The following is a 16961-nucleotide window of genomic DNA, read 5'->3' as shown; positions in this document are numbered from 1 at the left end:
CGCATGTTACATTGGGCTAGGTCGCCTAAGGCAGCAAGAGTTGCATTAGCCTTTACAAGTCAGTTAGGTCATGTGCATTAGTTGCAAGCAGCCTAGGTCATCATAAACATTAAAGTTTGTTGCGTGAAATAGATTGATTGCATAGGCCCTCTAATGACGAAAAGTGGGGTCTTTGCTGCAGTAAGTTGCAGTAGGGATGCCCTTTGGACCCACATTCCCAGCCGGAACAAGTGAGCCATGTTCAATGTTTGGGAATGCACGTCGAAAGGGCATTCCTGTCCAGCATCATCCACCACTGGGAGTTATTTACATGTGTATGAGTGGAGACGCCCTTTTCAGGCTTTCCTCATCATTATGACACTGCATTATCACCATTCCTTGTTGTACATACAGGCTCAACTGTTGCTCATAGAATCCATTTGTAGAGTGGATGGCCTGGATTGGACAAGAGGCTGGAATGGCATCTGGACAGTCTAACCAATATTCATATATGATTATGTCAAAAGTCTCAAATTCCCTGTAACCTTTACTTCTTGTAAATTATAAGTGATATTAATGTCATCAAATGTTGTTTCTATATGCAAATGCTCTAAGGGTCTTTGGGGGCATCTTCCCTGGATGGGGCAGTGAGATCTCCCCTTGTCACATGCAGGGGTTACGTTTGCAAAGACCCTAAGCTTGCAGCTGCCTAAAGTTCTATAAATGTCTTGTAAGAGCAGATAAACTTTATATCACCATAGAGACAGGAACTTAAATCACCTTGATGAACTGTGCGTCTTTCATAACCTGTACACACGACTTCTCTCCTCGAACTTTTTCTTCCTTTGTTAGTGGTCGCACACGGACAAAAACACTTATGTTATTCCCTTTATCATCACCAGAAGCCTCTGCTTTTGCGTTTACATAACCTAGAAAATTTCCATGTATAGTTTTCAACGTGTTATAGAGCCACAGCAAGCGGAAAACTTAAACCATGCTACATGCCTTGCCAATGTTGACCTAGTTCAATGTTACTGCTTGTTAACTCCTTCAGTTTCCTAAGAACAGTCATTATAATTGTCAATTCAGAGCTATGATGCAAGAAACAAGACACATGTGAAAGAGAAACATATCACTATCCATACACTAATAACAAAAACAAGAGAAGGCTTGTCATCGGGCCTGGCTTTTATTCTTTCATAGCATCATAAGAGAAAAGATACGATTACATTATTTTTTGGAAGAGAGTAAATAAGGAGGCCTGCCCTGATCTCCGTCCAGTCTCTCTCCATCGAGACCATGGATATGTGTCCACTAAGCACCAAGACTACACTCGTCACCACACATAACAAGACACATGTGAAAGAGAAACATATCACTATCCATACACTAATAACAAAAACAAGAGAAGGCCTGTCATCGGGCCTGGCTTTTATTCTTTCATAGCATCATAAGAGAAAAGATACGATTACATTATTTTTTGGAAGAGAGTAAATAAGGAGGCCTGCCCTGATCTCCGTCCAGTCTCTCTCCATCGAGACCATGGATATGTGTCCACTAAGCACTAAGACTACACTCGTCACCACACATCCCATTACTGCAACCATTTGCAAATTTAGAAATGGAAAGGTGAAGGATCATGATGGACTACAATCTGAATTTTTCAGCACTTGCACCAATCGTTGCACGGCTCTTCAATGAAACCACATGCCATGGTTTCCCCTAAAACACCATCATGGTCGGCAATTTGATGGCTAAGATTTTTAATTCAAAATAAGGGCATACCTCCATGACTGGGCAGAGAGATACCAAGTTCAAGCCAAGGATCAGACATCCTTAGTGTCATCACTCAACACTAGACCAAATCTATAACAGGGAGTGCAGATTTTGGAACACTTACCTATTAACTTAATTAAACACAAGCCAAGGTAATTCAAAATGGCACAACAATACCAAGAGCCACCAAGGGTGCCCACACTATACTCAGCCGGATCATCTCTGGGCGTCACACCACCACACCGTAACACCACCATAGGGGATCAACCCTAGGGGAACCATCCCAGAGCATTCAGTGGACTATCCAGAAGCAAAGGTGCACCACCAACGGATACATGAGAGGTGCATGCACCGGCATTGAAAACACCACACTGATACTCCAACGGGCATCTTCCAGAGATATGAGATTCCACCAAAGGCCGGCACTCCGATGGCATCTACCAGAGATAGGAGATGCCACCAAGTCCACCCACTCTACCACATCTTGCAAGAATGCTTATATGGTCCCTCAACTCATCCTGGGTCCCTCAACTCATCCTGAAGAACATCCTTCATGCTTCATCATTCATGCTACATCCTAGCCTTAGCCTTGGCTGTTGTAGTCACTTGTCATCAATTTGAGCCTCTATGTTGTCCTACTCACTCTGTGACCAGTGCTAGGTGCGCACAGTACAGTGAAGGGCATGTAACAATATCTTGGAGTAGTACAAGTGTTGTCTAGTATTCTTGCCAATTTGGTTCGGATTGCTCCTCATCCGGGTTCAAGTTGGCCTTTTTCTTCGATTAGCATCATGGCTAATCAATCTCCCTCGGCTAGGTGAACCATTGTTTTTTCCGAAGCCGAGCTCGCGGTCCTCTATGCCAAAATCGAGAAAGACTCCAAAACGACCCTCATTGCCAGAATCTTTGGATCTCACCCTTCCCGTCTCCAGGCTCGGGATTGGGCCCTGGGGGCTCTGCCCTCCGACCTCACCTCACTCTTTCGAGATGTGCAGTTGTTTGGAAGAGGTTTCTTCCAAGAGGATTTTGATTTAAAGGGCAGCTCTTTGGCATTGGGCCCAAGGAAGACATTCTTTCTTCCCTACTCCAGCTATTTTGACCGGGTTGAGGAAGACCGGAACCGTTGCCCGATTACTCTCAGATTCCCAGGTCTTCCTCGCGCATATTGGCCTATGTTAGAGGCCATCGGGTCCACCTTTGGGTTGGTTCTTCAAGTGCCCCCCCTCCACGCCTTGCCGACATCTTCTGCCCAGGTGGTCACTGCCTCAGCGGATGGTGTCCCCAGGGTCATGGTTCTTGCCCGTGACATTGAGCTCTTTGAGGACTATGTTTTGCTTCCGGGCCCTTGTGACCCTTTGAAGCAACGTATGGAGATTGCAGGTAAACCCGATCAGTGCCGGGTTTGTCACCAACAAGGTCACTTTGCTCAAGATTGCCCTCGGGCTCGGGGTCGCAGGAGGCCTCGCAAGCGTGCTTCTCAGGTGCCACCTCCCTTGTGGCGAGCTATCTCTCACGCCCGCCCCCCTGGTGCAATTGATAGGAAGGCCTCCTCAGATCATGTACAGATAGATGATGTTTCAGGTCAGAGGGATGTGTCAGCTGATGCATCTTTGCAGAGAGATGATATCTCATATCAGGATGATTTTATTGAGTCCTCTGTACTTGGAGGAGGCAATATGCAGGATGTTCAGCGCAGTGGGGATCATGTATTGCAGGATTTTCAGCATGATGCCATTGCTCTTGATGCCCCGTAGGGCGAACAGGTTTCTCGTACATATGCAGGTACTAGGTACTGTGCACGGCCTTGGACAAGGGCATGTCAGTGGACTTTGCCCCATGGATAATCCCATCCTCCAGCATTATGAGAGGCGTTCTCAGGCTGCCCATTGTCTTCTTAGATCGGGGGTCAAACCCACTTCTCTTCCATGAGAATCGTCTCATGGAATGCTTGGTAAGATGCTTTCTGGCCACACCTTCTGGTCCTCGGCAGTTGGGACTAGAGGGGGTGTTTGCATTTCAGTGGCAGCATCTGTTTATGCCTCATGTTATTGGGCACGGTTTTATCATCCCTGCTAGAGCGCAGTGGATCTTGATCATGCATGAACATGAGAGGTGAAAGGGTGGCCTTTTGGGACACCATTACAAATGTCATTCCCCAGGTTGATCATTGGATAGTGGGAGGAGATTTTAATATGGTTGAGCAACCTTCTGACAAGAGGGGTGGACGCGAAGGGGGTTTACACCCTTTGGAGCGAACCTCATGGGAGAGGTTCACGCTTTCATTTTTTGGCAGGGATTGTTGGACTAAGGATGACTTCCAGAGAAGGCCAAACTCCTTATCTTTGTCTTGGCATAACCACAGGAGCGGGGATGACAGCATCTTTGCACGTCTCGACAGGTTTTATGTGGATGATTGGTCCTTGGATAGAGGAGGCACCATTGCTATTATGCCTGGCACCACCAAATCCGATCATTGCCCCGTCGTTTTGTCTCAAGGAGCCTGGGGATCGCTCGGCCTCTCCTCGTGTCCATATCCCTGACTCTCTTTATCTAGATGGTGACATCTCCCTTCAGTTCAGAAAGGTATGGAGATCTTGTGACGGTCCTGATCCTCGTCATAATATTGCGCTGGCTCTTGAGAGGACCAACCATTATTTTCATAGCACTACCTTGTCCAAGAAGAAGGAGGCTCTGGACAAGGAGAGAGCTACTAGGCGTAGGATTGCTGCTCTTCAGAGGGAACATGAAAAGCATCCACATGCATCTTGGATTACAAACCTCTTGACCACAGTAAGAGCAGAACTGCAGTTGGCCATGCACAGGAGAGCTAAGTTTGTGTTTCATGCGAATGAGGGTTTTTGGACTCAGATGGGTGGCAGATGCAACAAAGAGTTTTTCTCAGCACACAGGCCTTCCCATAGCAAGGATTCTGTGAGGTACTTGCAGGATTCACAGGGTGAGGTTCAAATTGAGCCTGATAAAGTGAGGGGTATTGCTTTAGATTTTTATCGGTCTTTGTTGACTGCAGAGGTGCCCTCTCCTCAGAGAGAGGTGACACGGCAGAAAGTTTGGGAGTGCATGCCCAGGCTCATTACAGATGCTATGTGTTCTTCCCAGGATGCCCCTTTCTCGAAGGATGAATTCCTTCACACACTGCATGCTCTTTCCAGTGGTTCATGCCCAGGGGATGATGGTCTTTCTCCCGCCTTCTTTATTCCTTTTTGGGATCATATTGGAGATGCTATCACTATTGCCCTTCAGGAAATGTTCTTGTTGGGTATGATGCCGCCATACCTCACGGAGGGGCTGATTCACCTTATCCCCAAGAGTGGGGACAAGACTGACATCAAGCAATGGAGGCCCATCACCCTCCTTGGATCTGCATATAAAATCTTAGCTAAAGCCTTGAGTATAAGGTTGCAGCCGATTCTCCAAAGGACTATCCATGATACACAGAATGGGTACCTCCAAGGAAGGAGTATATTTGATAACATCTTTTCTTTCTGGGAAGCTGTCGAGTGGGCAAAATCTAGTCAACGGCCTCTTGCCATTCTTTTGCTTGATTTTGAAAAAGCTTATGACAAAGTGGATTGGGATTTTTTGGAGCACACTATGGCACACATCTTGCACAACAGTTTGCTCCAGTGCTCTTAAGCATTAAAAGCAAACTTCATCATTGGAGTAGGAGGAAGCTCGACTTGGCCTCTAGAGCTTTGGTGGTTAACCAAGTTTTGCTAGCCACGGCTTCGTTTATCGCTTTATGCTGGATTTTTCATAAGGGCTGCATTGGCCAGCTTCGTCGCCTTATTCGGAACTTTCTTTGGTCAGGGCGGGCTTGATGGAAATGCACACACTAGGGCCAAAGTTGCTTGGGAAACCATTATCAGGCCTAAGCAGGAAGGGGGATTGAATATCATTCATCGTGAGGTGCAATGTAAGGCTTTGCTTTGTAAGCTTGTTGTTAGGGGCTTCCTTCCAGGCACTGAGCCGTGGAAGCACTTTCTCATGCAGCAGATCACGAAGTGTGTCCCTATTCGCAGAGGTGAATGGGCTCTCAGCTCACGCTTTAGTGGAGGACGCTAACCGACAGCCCATTCTGTGGAATGATTTGATCTTAGATGTGCATGGTAGACCTCTTGGGGCAGCTATGCATATTCTTTGGGCTGGTTGGGAGACCCTATGCCCCACAGTGTTGGCTTGGAAAAGGTTTCAGAGTCTCACCGAGGTGCAAAGATAGGATTTCATGCCGCAATTGAGAGGCTCTAGCCGGAGGATTGCACAGATTGATACAACCATTCCCAACCACTCGATTACTGGATCTTTCTTGGATGGCCGTCATCATTCTTAGTTTGGGGTTTTTTCTGGGACAGGTGTTCCTCTTCAGGTTATGGGTCTCCCCTTGCCTAGGGAGGATGATGTACTGGTCTTTTTTTCTGTACAGGATGGATGGCAGCTAGCTAGAGAGATGTGACGTGGAGGACCTTATTGAGGGCCCCCAGATTTGTCTAGTCGGAGTTGTTGGCAGGTTAGGGAAGCACGTCTTTGTTGACCCCCCTCCCAAGGATGATCACACAGAGTGTTAGCCTTTGGTTGTATGGTGGCTGCCCTATCAGACATTTGCATTGGGACCCCAGTGAGTGGGAGTGGAAGGATGCTTGTAACCCTTTGAAAAGCATGCCATTTTTCAGTTATACGGTACCGAATACCAGACATCTTATCTTGGGACACAATCAGAGTGTCTGTCATGTGCACAGTGTGTATCTACCGTGTGCTACACACACGCAAGACTAGTTTCGAGGCTTGGGGAAGCTTGGAACTAGGCAGGCTGATTGACGAGCTGAGTTAGGGAAATACTAACGAGCGGGCACCCAAGAATGGACGGGCGGGCACCCAAGTGTGGACGCCCGATGACCGGCCAAGAGCCTATAAAAGGGTGGCCAAGGTTAGTTATTGGGATATAGAGAGTCTCGCGAGTTTGTGAGAGCTCTATGGTCTTGGAGCCTAGATCTAGTGCAGATGTGCACCTGCTTTACGCAGCCGAGGCCGGCAGCAGTCTCGAGGCCCGCGAGGGCAGCTTCGTGGCGGTATGGGACGTTGCGAGGAGGAGATTGGTCGGTACGTCAACCTAGTTAGCTCAGCTCGTGGCTCGGTGGGGACAGCTAAGACTGTGGGCTCGCCCACGGCTGTCATGGTTGGGAGGTGAGTCAGGCTTGCACCCCCTTGTTGTTTGTTTGTTCGTTTGTTTGCAGGTTTCGAGTCTCGAACCAAGATCGATCACGAGGAGATCCTTGGGGATTTGACAATGGTATCAGAGCATACCTCGTGAACGAGCAAGTCGGTAGGTAGAGAAGATGAGGTCGAAGAAAGGTATGTGTTAAAAAAGCTTGCTGTTTTTCTGTGCATACTGCTATTTTCAGAATAGTATGTGTTTTTTCTTCATCAAAGAGACCCATGTAGATGGGAGATGGTAGATGGTAGGGTCTTTTGCGTTGCAAAGAAGAGAAGAGACTTGTTTGTGCAGTCGCATGAACTGCAAAGAGAGAGAAAACAGGCAAAAGCAGGTTTGCTTTTCGTTGAACGAGAGAGAGAGAGAGAGAGAGAGAGAGAGAGAAAGAAGCGGTTGTGGCATGCTGGTCGAACGCTGGTGAGCAGGCGATTGGTAGTCGAGTCTGTGCAGGCGATAAAGTTGGCAGCCGGCTCAGCCTGCGAGGGCAGCCCTGCTGGCAGGCGTCTAAGGCTCTATTTGCAGGCGGCCAGGCCTGCGTAGCCAGGCAGCCAGGCGCCTAGGCTTACGTAGCCAGGCCTACGCAGCCTAGCGCAAGCGGCCCAGGCCAGGCCAGGCCAGGCCGGCGCCCAGGCCAGGCAAGGCAGGCGCCCAAGCCCACGCAGCCTAGTGGCAAGACCTACGCGAGGCTGGCGCAGATGCTGGAAAGCAAGCCGGCAGGAAAGATGGCGACCACTGCACGTGTGACGCTTGCAACCAGCCGACGGCGCTAATCCAGGAGGAGAAAAAAAAAAACAAGGAAAGCTTACGTTTTTTTAGAGCTTTCGTTTTTTTGAGTTTAAATTTTTTTTTTAAAGTTTTAAAAGAACCCTCCTCCAAGGTTTCAAAGGTGTTTTATTTTTTTTAAAGAAAACTGAATATATATATCCATATATATATATATATATATATATATATATTAATCTATATATATATATATATATATATATATAAAACACAAAAGCTAAGCAAAAGCTAAGCCTAGCTTTTGGAGATTTTTAGTTTTTGGGGCTATCTTTATAAACCCCTTAAGTGGGCTTCTTGCCACACATCTCTCAAGTTTTCAAGCTCTCAAGTTCCCTCGCACTTTTATTGTGCAAAGATCAAATTTTCTCTCCGCGTACCCTCTTCACAATGTCGACCCAAGAATCGGAGTTGGAGCCCCTTGTGGAACGCGAAGGCTTGCCGGCTACGAAAGGTACCGTTGCCGATCTTTTTGACAATTTTGTGTCAAAATCAGATTTCCAAGAGTTCAAAGTAGCTCTCGAAGCTTCTTCGACGGAACGTCAGGCACAAATCGCAGCCCAGATGCAAGCTTTGCAGAACTCCATCGCTCTCTTGACCACTACCCTCTCTACTTTCTCGGGTATGGATACCTTGGCTTCTGCTTTAGGCCCCAACATTACTCCGGAACCGTTCGGGGGCGAGCAAAAGCAGCGCACCAAGGAGATCGTGGACACGTGGCTACATAAGTGGCAAGTTCACTTTCAATTTCATCCATTTGATGATGGAAAGAAGATCCAGTTAGTAGCAGGTTTCCTGTCCGGCAAAGCTTTGCTTTGGTGGAAGGAACTCAACCCTAAGCCAACGACTTGGGCACAATTCGAAGACGTTTTCAAGAAAGAATTCCTCAAGAAAGAGGATGATTACGATGTTGTTGCCCGGTTTTCAGCTTTAACCATGACCTCGCAGCACCTCACTTATGAGGTCTACCTCCAAAAGTTTCGTGACTTGCAGATGAAAGCTACAAAGATGGATCCCACTACTCTTTTGGGATTTTTCGTAGCTGGTTTACCAGACTCGTACCGATTACAGGTTAAAAATAACAAATGTAAAACATTGGACGAGGCCATTCATTCAGCTCGTATCTATGATGATACGATGGTCTCTTCCAAGTCAAAACCCGTTACCGAGCAGGGGAACAAGCATAAAAGAAAGTTCTCCGCACCTATGGCTAACACGACAGAAGGAAAGTCTTCGGACCAACCTTCGAAGAGTTCCAGTTCGACACCAACGAAGAAGAAACGACTCCTTAGGGCTTTAAAGCTCAAGAAGGAAGGACGTTGTTTTATCTGCGAAGAAAAAGGACACATGCATAACGAGTGCCCAAAGAGGGTACCAAGACGAACGCTGGACCCAAGCCAAAGGCAGCTAATCAGTTGTCTTTGACAGGTACATCAATTTCTGTACTTTCTCGCCCTAGTACTTGTTCTGATTATTTGTTCAATTCTAAAGTATTTGGCTTGCATGATCTTCTCCGAGTTTATGGAGAAGTGAATGGCCATAAAATTCACATTCTTTTAGACCCTGGCAGTTCACATAACTTTGTTAACTACAAACTTGTGCAGAAATTGAGTTTTGATACGACACTCAACGACCATACCTATGAGGTACGTCTACCTGCAGGAAGGCAAGTTTGGGATCGCAAGGTGGAGATGCTTCCAATCCAGATTCAGGACTACAAAGATACTCTGGAATGCTATATAATGCATCTGGAAAATGTAGACTTGTTATTAGGGATTGAGTGGTTTAAGACTCTTGAAGTCCAGATAGATTGGTCTGGTCATATTTTTTCTTTTCAGCATAGGGACACCAAGTATAGTATTTTAGGTGATTGTATTCATCCCTCTCAGGGACCTCTTGTAAATACAATTGATTTTGGAAATATAATGGATTCTTCTTTGTATACCGCTTTCCATTGTGTATTGATTCCACTTTATTCCTTTCTCATCCCTTCCTTGGATGTAAATGAATTGAGTGTGTTTGAAAGCAAAGAATTACGGAAGATACTTGATTCGTTTCAAGATGTATTTCCTAAGGAACTGCCATCAGGTTTACCACCTGAACGGGCAGTAGATCATCGTATTGACTTGATCCCTGGTGCTCATCCTATCAGTATTCCACCTTACAGGATGAGCCAAGCCGAGGAAGATGAGTTGGCTAAACAACTCGAAGATTATTTGAGGATGGGCCAGATCCGTCCAAGTAAATCACCTTGGGGTGCACTTCTGTTGCTTAGGAGAAAGAAGGACAATACTTGGAGAATGTGTATAGATTACAAGAGATTGAACAAGCTGACCATTAAGAACCGTTATCCTCTCCCTAGATCAGATGACCTAATTGACCGATTAGCAGGAGCGAAATATTTCACGAAGATAGATTTACGTACTGGCTATCACTAGATACGTATTCATGAAAGGCATGTCGAAAGAACCGCCTTTCGGACTAGGTATGGCCATTACGAGTTTCTCGTATTACCTTTTGGGATGCTCCAGCCACTTTCCAGCAAATGATGAACGATCTTTTTCGTGAACATTTGGGAAAATTTGTGGTGGTGTTCCTGGATGATATTTTGACATATAATCGTACTCTTGAGGATCATGTCAGACACCTCACGATTGTCTTATCTATTTTAAGACAGAATCGACTATATGCTAAGTTAAGTAAATGTGAGTTCTTTATGACCGACATCATTTACTTGGGACACAAGATCACTAGAGATGGATTGAGCATTGACTATGACCGAGTTCAGAAGGTTCTGGACTGGCCTATACCACGAACAGTGAAACAACTTCGTTCTTTTCTCGGTTTTGTTGTTTTTCCTTAGAAATCTGTACGGGAGTACTCTCAGCTCACACTACCGATGACCGACTTATTGAAAGGTCGTGGACGTAAGTCAAATCAGCCTATCACTTGGAATAACGATTTGGATATGGCCTTCAGACTTTTGAAAGATAAAGTCAAGGAAGCACCTATCTTAGCATTACCGGATCCTAGTCGGCCTTATGTTCTTGAAACTGATGCCAGTGACTATGCTATCGGGGCTGCTCTATTTCAAGATGGTAGACCGGTTTCTTTTGAAAGTAAAAAGCTACAATCTCGTTGGCCAACCCTTGAGAAGGAGCTTTATGCTGTGATTCATGCTCTCAAGGTTTGGAGACATTATTTATATGGCTCCAAGTTTGTGGTATTGACTGATCAATCATCAGTCAATCAAGTATGTGTGTGATGCGGATGATTTGAGAGGCAGAAAAGCTCGTTGGGCGGAGTTAATGCAAGATTTTGATTTTGAGATCCGTTATCGGAAAGGGTCCATGAATAGTATTGCAGATGCGCTTAGTCGGATTAGAGAGGTGAATACTTTGTCGTTCACCGAGATTTCTACTGACTTCTTTCAGTCATTGAGAGGGCTTTGCAGGACTGATAGTTATTTTGGTCCATTTTGGCAGAAGATCTAGGACGGGAGCTCATTGATTGACCAAGACTCGATGACTGAGCAGTCTCCTATTCAGGCTGCACGAGGCCAGTGGATGATTCGGAATGGTTTACTATTCCGTAATGACAAAATTTGTGTACCACAGATCCCGGACATTAGGTCCAAGATTCTTAAGGAGTGTCACGACGCCCCTTCTGCTGGACACCTGTGGTACACAGGACGCTATCTTTAGTGAAACACACTTTTTATTAGCCAAAGATGAAAGGGTATGTAGAAGATTATGTTCTCAAGTGTCAGATTTGTCAGGCAAATAAAGCTGAACGCTTTAACAGGGTTGTTGCATCCTTTGCAAATCCCAGGTAATAAATGGGAAAGTATTTCCATGGATTTTATTACCGGATTGCCAGGAACACATCAAGGCCACGATTCTATTTGGGTTGTGGCAGATCGCTTGACAAAAATGGCTAGAGTTTTACCGACCCGGAAGACTATTACAGCTACGCAATTAGCTCGGCAGTTTATCGAGCAATTGTTTAGACTGTACGGGTTACCCGCAGGACATAGTCAGTGATAGGGACTCTAAGTTTACGAGTGATTTTTGGAAACTTGTTTTTGAGAAGTTGGAAACAACTTTGAATTTGAGTTCCTCAGATCATCCTCAATCTGATGGCCAGACTGAAAGAGTGAATCAGATTTTGGAGGATATGCTTCGAGCATATGTATCCAAAAGACAGAGTTCATGTGAGGATTATCTTCCTATGTTAGAATTTGTATATAACAATACTAAGCATACGAGTACAGGGTTTAGTCCTTTCATGCTTATGTATGGTTTTCAACCTAGATTACCTGTTACAGTAGGATTCTCAAGACTTCAGCATGATGTAGCACGTAATTTTTTGCAAGATATGCAAGAAATGTTACAAGTTGCAAAGAAATCTATTAGAAGTGCTCAAGACCGAGACAGGTTTTATTCTAATAGACATCGTTCACCTAGAGAGTTCTCTGAAGGAACGATGGTGTATTTGCGAGTTCCGAAAGATTCCGAGACTTTACGGACAGGTCGATCTCCGAAATTATCCCCTAGATACTGTGGACCATTTCGTGTTACACGACGGATTGGTTCAGTTGCATATGAATTGGATTTGCCTTCTCATGTGAAAGTTCATCCTATATTTCATGTCAGTAGACTTAAGGAAGTACTGGGTGGAGCAGATTAGTTAGTTACTCCTCAAGAAATTATAGATGTCGAGGACATGACATTTGTTCCGCACGAACCTGAAAAGATTCTTGGATTTCGTGAAAGAAGATTGCGTAATACGCTTATCACGGAATACAAGATCAAGTGGAAGGATCGTGTTGAGGAGGACGCTACATGGGAGACATTGACTACTCTTCAGAGAGATTACCCTGGCTTTTTAGTGAGCTCAGGAGTGAGCTCTTAGAGGAAGGGGAGTATGTCATGTGCACAGTGTGTATCTACCGTGTGCTACACGCACGCAAGACTAGTTTCAAGGCTTGGGGAAGCTTGGAACTAGGCAGGCTGATTGACGAGCTGAGTTAGGAAAATACTAACGGGCGGGCACCCAGGAATGGACGGGCAGGCGCCCAAGTGTGGACGCCCGATGACCGGCCAAGAGCCTATAAAAGGGTGGCCAAGGTTAATTATTGGGATATAGAGAGTCTCGCGAGTTTGTGAGAGCTCTATGGTCTTGGAGCCTGGATCTAGTGTAGACGTGCACCTGCTTTACGCAGCCGAGGCCGGCAGCAGTCTCGAGGCCCGCGAGGGCAGCTTCGTGGTAGTATGGGACGTTGCGAGGAGGAGATTGGTCGGTACGTCAACCTAGTTAGCTCAGCTCGTGGCTCGGTGGGGACAGCTAAGACTGTGGGCTCGCCCACGGCTGTCATGGTTGGGAGGTGAGTCAGGCCTACACCCCCTTGTTGTTTGTTTGTTCGCTTGTTTACAGGTTTCGAGTCTCGAACCAAGATCGATCACGAGGAGATCCTTGGGGATTTGACAGTGTCCCTACTCTTAGACCCCATTGGGAATCTTACGGCATTTCGACTGACATTCAGAGGGTATTTTGGCGGAGATTGTGGCATTCTTATAGGAAGCCACAGATTTCCTCCTTTATTTCGGTTTCTCTTCATGGTGGTCTGGCCACCAATCAGTGGAGGTCTGTTACTGGTGCTTGCCCAGCATGCCCTAGATGTGCAGGAGTTTTGGAGTCAGTTTACCATTGTTTATGGGAATTCAGGGAAGCACAGAGGGTTTGGTCTGCGATTGCACACCTCTTTGGTAGGATTAAGAGGGATACTATCATTTCTTTTGATTCTATCATTTGGTTGACACAGTCTGGGCCTCAGCTGAGGTTCAAGGGGACTGACAGGAGCTTGGCCATTATGGTTAGGCAAGGAGTTGCTCGGCACTGTTGTCTTCAGGATTTTCCACTTTCACACTTTGTCCCTCCGGCACAGAGGTTAGACAGCTCTTGGGAGATTATTGCTAGCATCTCAGCCTGGAATATCTGGAAGGCTAGATGCACCGAGGCCAATGAGGGACTCTCGTTCTTGTTTCTCAGTGTCTTTGCCGGATTTGGAGTGTTATTATTCACACCATTATGGCTACCTAGGCCAAAATCCAGGGATCTTCGAGGACTGCAAAGAGGAAGCGCGGCCAGTTTATGAGAGAGTGGGACATTGGTATCTTTTTCACATCCTCTCATTCAGAACCCTATTGGCAGCACAGGGCTCTTGATTGGTTGAGATCTCCACCTTGCTTCGTGTGAAATCTCCATTTTGTAAATTTTTTCATACTTAATAGAAGTCTCCTTTTCGGAAAAAAAAAATTATATTCTTGTCACTGTTGCCGATCTTGTCACTTGTGTTATGTTCCACTTTATTATGTCTATTCATACATGCATTGTGCTATGAGCATTGAGGACTCCGGACATAGTGTCCAAAGCAGAGCCACCTGTCACGACCCTGTGTTTTTCTCTGGACAATATGCAGGTGTGCACGGGGACATGGTGGACAGTGTGAATGGCATCAGGTTGGAGTGAAAATGGAAGCCCATGTGTGTGAAAAACCCCAAGTGTGAAGGGGGACAAAGAGATTTTAATTTAAAAGGTTTTAAAAACCTTTAAAATCATTTTTAAAGCCCTTCATTAAAGAAAAACGTGGCCCTTATGCTATTTTGGGGCCACGTGTGCTTTTTGGAAAAAAGAGAGGCTGGCAGGCAAAAGGGGCGCCTATCTCTTGAGGAAGCATGTGCTTTTTGGGATAACTGGACTGCATGTTGGCTGCGCACAAAAGAGCCTGTGCAGAACTGTACGACTGCTGCAGGTACAGTGTACGGCTGCTGTGCAGGTACAGGCTGCGCAGGTCAGGCTGCTGCAGGTGCAGATTCAGGTGGTGCAGGTACAGGCGGCGCAGGTCAGGCTGCTGCCTGCAGGAGTGAGTTAACTGTCAACCAGTGGTCAACTGAAGGCAACTACCTAGTTCTGAGTGGTTTAAAGACTAGCACCACAAGCCGGGCTTTGTATTTTTCCAAGGTACCATCGGCTTTAAATTTGGTGTGAAATATCCATTTGGCTGCAGGTACAGTCCACGTGGCAGTTGTACGATTGCAGGTTCAGGTGTACGATTGTACTGCTGCATGCATATTTGTACGGACAGGTACAGCCGGTACAGGCGGCTGCTGTACGACAACTGATACAGGAGACAACTACACACAATTTGGTACGGGTGGTTGCTGGTGTCGACCTGTTCGGATAGGTGGTTGCAGGCGTGTGCTTTTTGGAAGACGCTGTGTTTTTGCAGAAAGGAGGGGCTGGTTTTTCATGAACATAGACATCATGTCGATGGCGTTCAACTGATGGAACTTTCAGCTTCTCTTTGCTTTGGATTCAGGACTGTTTTGGGACAGTTTATGGGCTGTTTTTGCTTGGCTGCAAATTCAGCTGTGTACTTGGGTTTCTGGCTGCAAGTATAGGTCAATTGAAAATGTTTCTTGGCATGGGAGTGATGCAAGCTCGCATGGCTGCGTGCTCATGGAGTAGATTGTTTTCTTCCTGCTTGAAAGGAACAGTGGGACCTACAGTTATGGGTATCTCTATGTTGCCAGATGTTTCATGAGGGAACAAGTAACTAGATGTATGGAAACAGGACAGAAGTTTCAAAGGGAAACAGGCCTAAGGGTTTCATGTGGAAACAGGTCGTAGGTTTTCTCGAAGAGACATGTTTTTGGGTTTCTCCAGGAGATAGGTCACATGCAGGCAGAAGGTACAGGAGTGGACACATGTTTGGTACAGCCTTGCTACTGATTGGACAGGGGACATGGAATCCATGACAGAGATGGATAGTACCCTTGGAAGGTAGAGAGGGTTTGTACAGGTGTGTCAACTGTATGGTATGCTGTGCTGTGATGCGAGTTCTCTTTTGAGAGACAGTTTGGGAGTCTGTGTTGTGATGCAGAAGCACTGGATGTGTCAGGGTGTGATGCTGTTCATAGTGTGAGAGGCTATGGATGGTTGTGGCAGCCTTGATCATGGGAGAAAGCTTCTGTATGCAGACTCAATGTGAGAGAGCCTTTTGATATGAACAATGGTTGGACTTGTTTGGGGATACCGTGTGGACAAGAAACCAGATGCAGGTTCTTTGCAGGCTTCAGGGGTTCCATTTTGACGGCTGAGTTCCCAGCCTTATATTGTAATCAAAGCTCTTTTAATCAATTAAAGAAATACCGCAAGGGGCGCCACTGCGATTTGGGGCCAATCGGTGTCTGTGTACTATTTGTTGGAGCACTCTAGCTCCCCCTGTTTGTTTTCCTTTTCTAGGTCCTCGATGGCGTTGAAGTGTTTTATGTGCAAGCGTTTGTTTCACCGCCCGTCAGGCCGGTTTACAAGGTTCCGTTGCCGGGACACATCGTCGACTTTCTCAAGGAGGCGAGTCCGTGGTTGCTTTGGTCGGGACAATCGCCAACTTTCCTAAGGGGGTGAGCTCGTGGTTGTCTCATGAGAGTCACATCAAAAGCTTCAACATGAGGAAAGTGAAAAGGGAGTGCAGGACACAGTGCAGGGTTGTGTGTCTTTGCCTATATGAGGTGAAGAGCAAGAGCTGAAGATGAAGCTCAGGAGAAAAGACACCAAGGACAAGAAGTAGTCGGCCAGGAACAAGAAGCAGTTGAAGTGTTATGGTGCAGGAGATGCATTGAAGGCTATGGCTTTTGACAGTTTGTCACCAGTGGTATCTTCATAGAGGCTTCATGGGTTCGGAAGACAGTTTCTTTCTATATTTAGCAGTGGTGGTCTACTATGCTTCATCGAGGACTTGTGCTTATCACTTGGGTGGAGTGCAAGCAGGTTTTGGGTGCCTGAGGATGTATCAGATGAGGCTCAGATGGAAGTGGAGGAACTTGACGAGGTTCTTATTCCTGAGCATATACTGGCACATAATGAAAGAAAGGTACATGGTAAGGTTTCCCGTCGCTATCCTGTGAAGTTCAAGAGCTGTTCACTGATGGATACGAAGTGGATGGAGGAGGTTCACTGATGGATGCGAAGTGGATGGAGGAGGGTGACTTAGCAGATTCACCTCAGGAGTTGCAGTTTTATCTTGATGCCTATGAGTTGGAGTGGACTCTTGTTACGGCTCATTCAGGTTCAGCAGAGCATAGGTCTGGAGCATTGCCTGATGCTCAAGAGGGGGGTAGCACCTCCGCTCCCTTGT

General features: G+C 46.3%; 1 protein-coding gene across 2 annotated transcripts in view; it reads right to left on the bottom strand.

Moving 5' to 3' along the window:
* The window catches only part of LOC147608482 (uncharacterized), a 111354-nt gene that overhangs the window by 85274 nt on the left and 9119 nt on the right, over positions 1-16961 (bottom strand). Inside the window, exon 2 of one of the 2 annotated variants that reach the window (XM_086789164.1) lies at positions 760-908. The exons of the other annotated variant lie outside the window; for it this stretch is intronic. Within the exon in view, the coding sequence (XP_086645290.1) occupies positions 760-908 (149 nt within the window). The remainder of the gene's footprint in view (positions 1-759; positions 909-16961) is intronic. 2 annotated transcript variants of the gene reach the window in all.

The sequence above is a fragment of the Cibotium barometz genome, chromosome 53 (assembly GCF_041138505.1).
Source record: "Cibotium barometz isolate CiBa-2024 chromosome 53, ASM4113850v1, whole genome shotgun sequence".
Classification (NCBI taxonomy): Eukaryota; Viridiplantae; Streptophyta; class Polypodiopsida; order Cyatheales; family Cibotiaceae; genus Cibotium; species Cibotium barometz.
The sequence above is the reverse complement of the archived record's forward strand: the minus strand, read 5'-3'. Positions and strand labels throughout refer to the sequence as shown.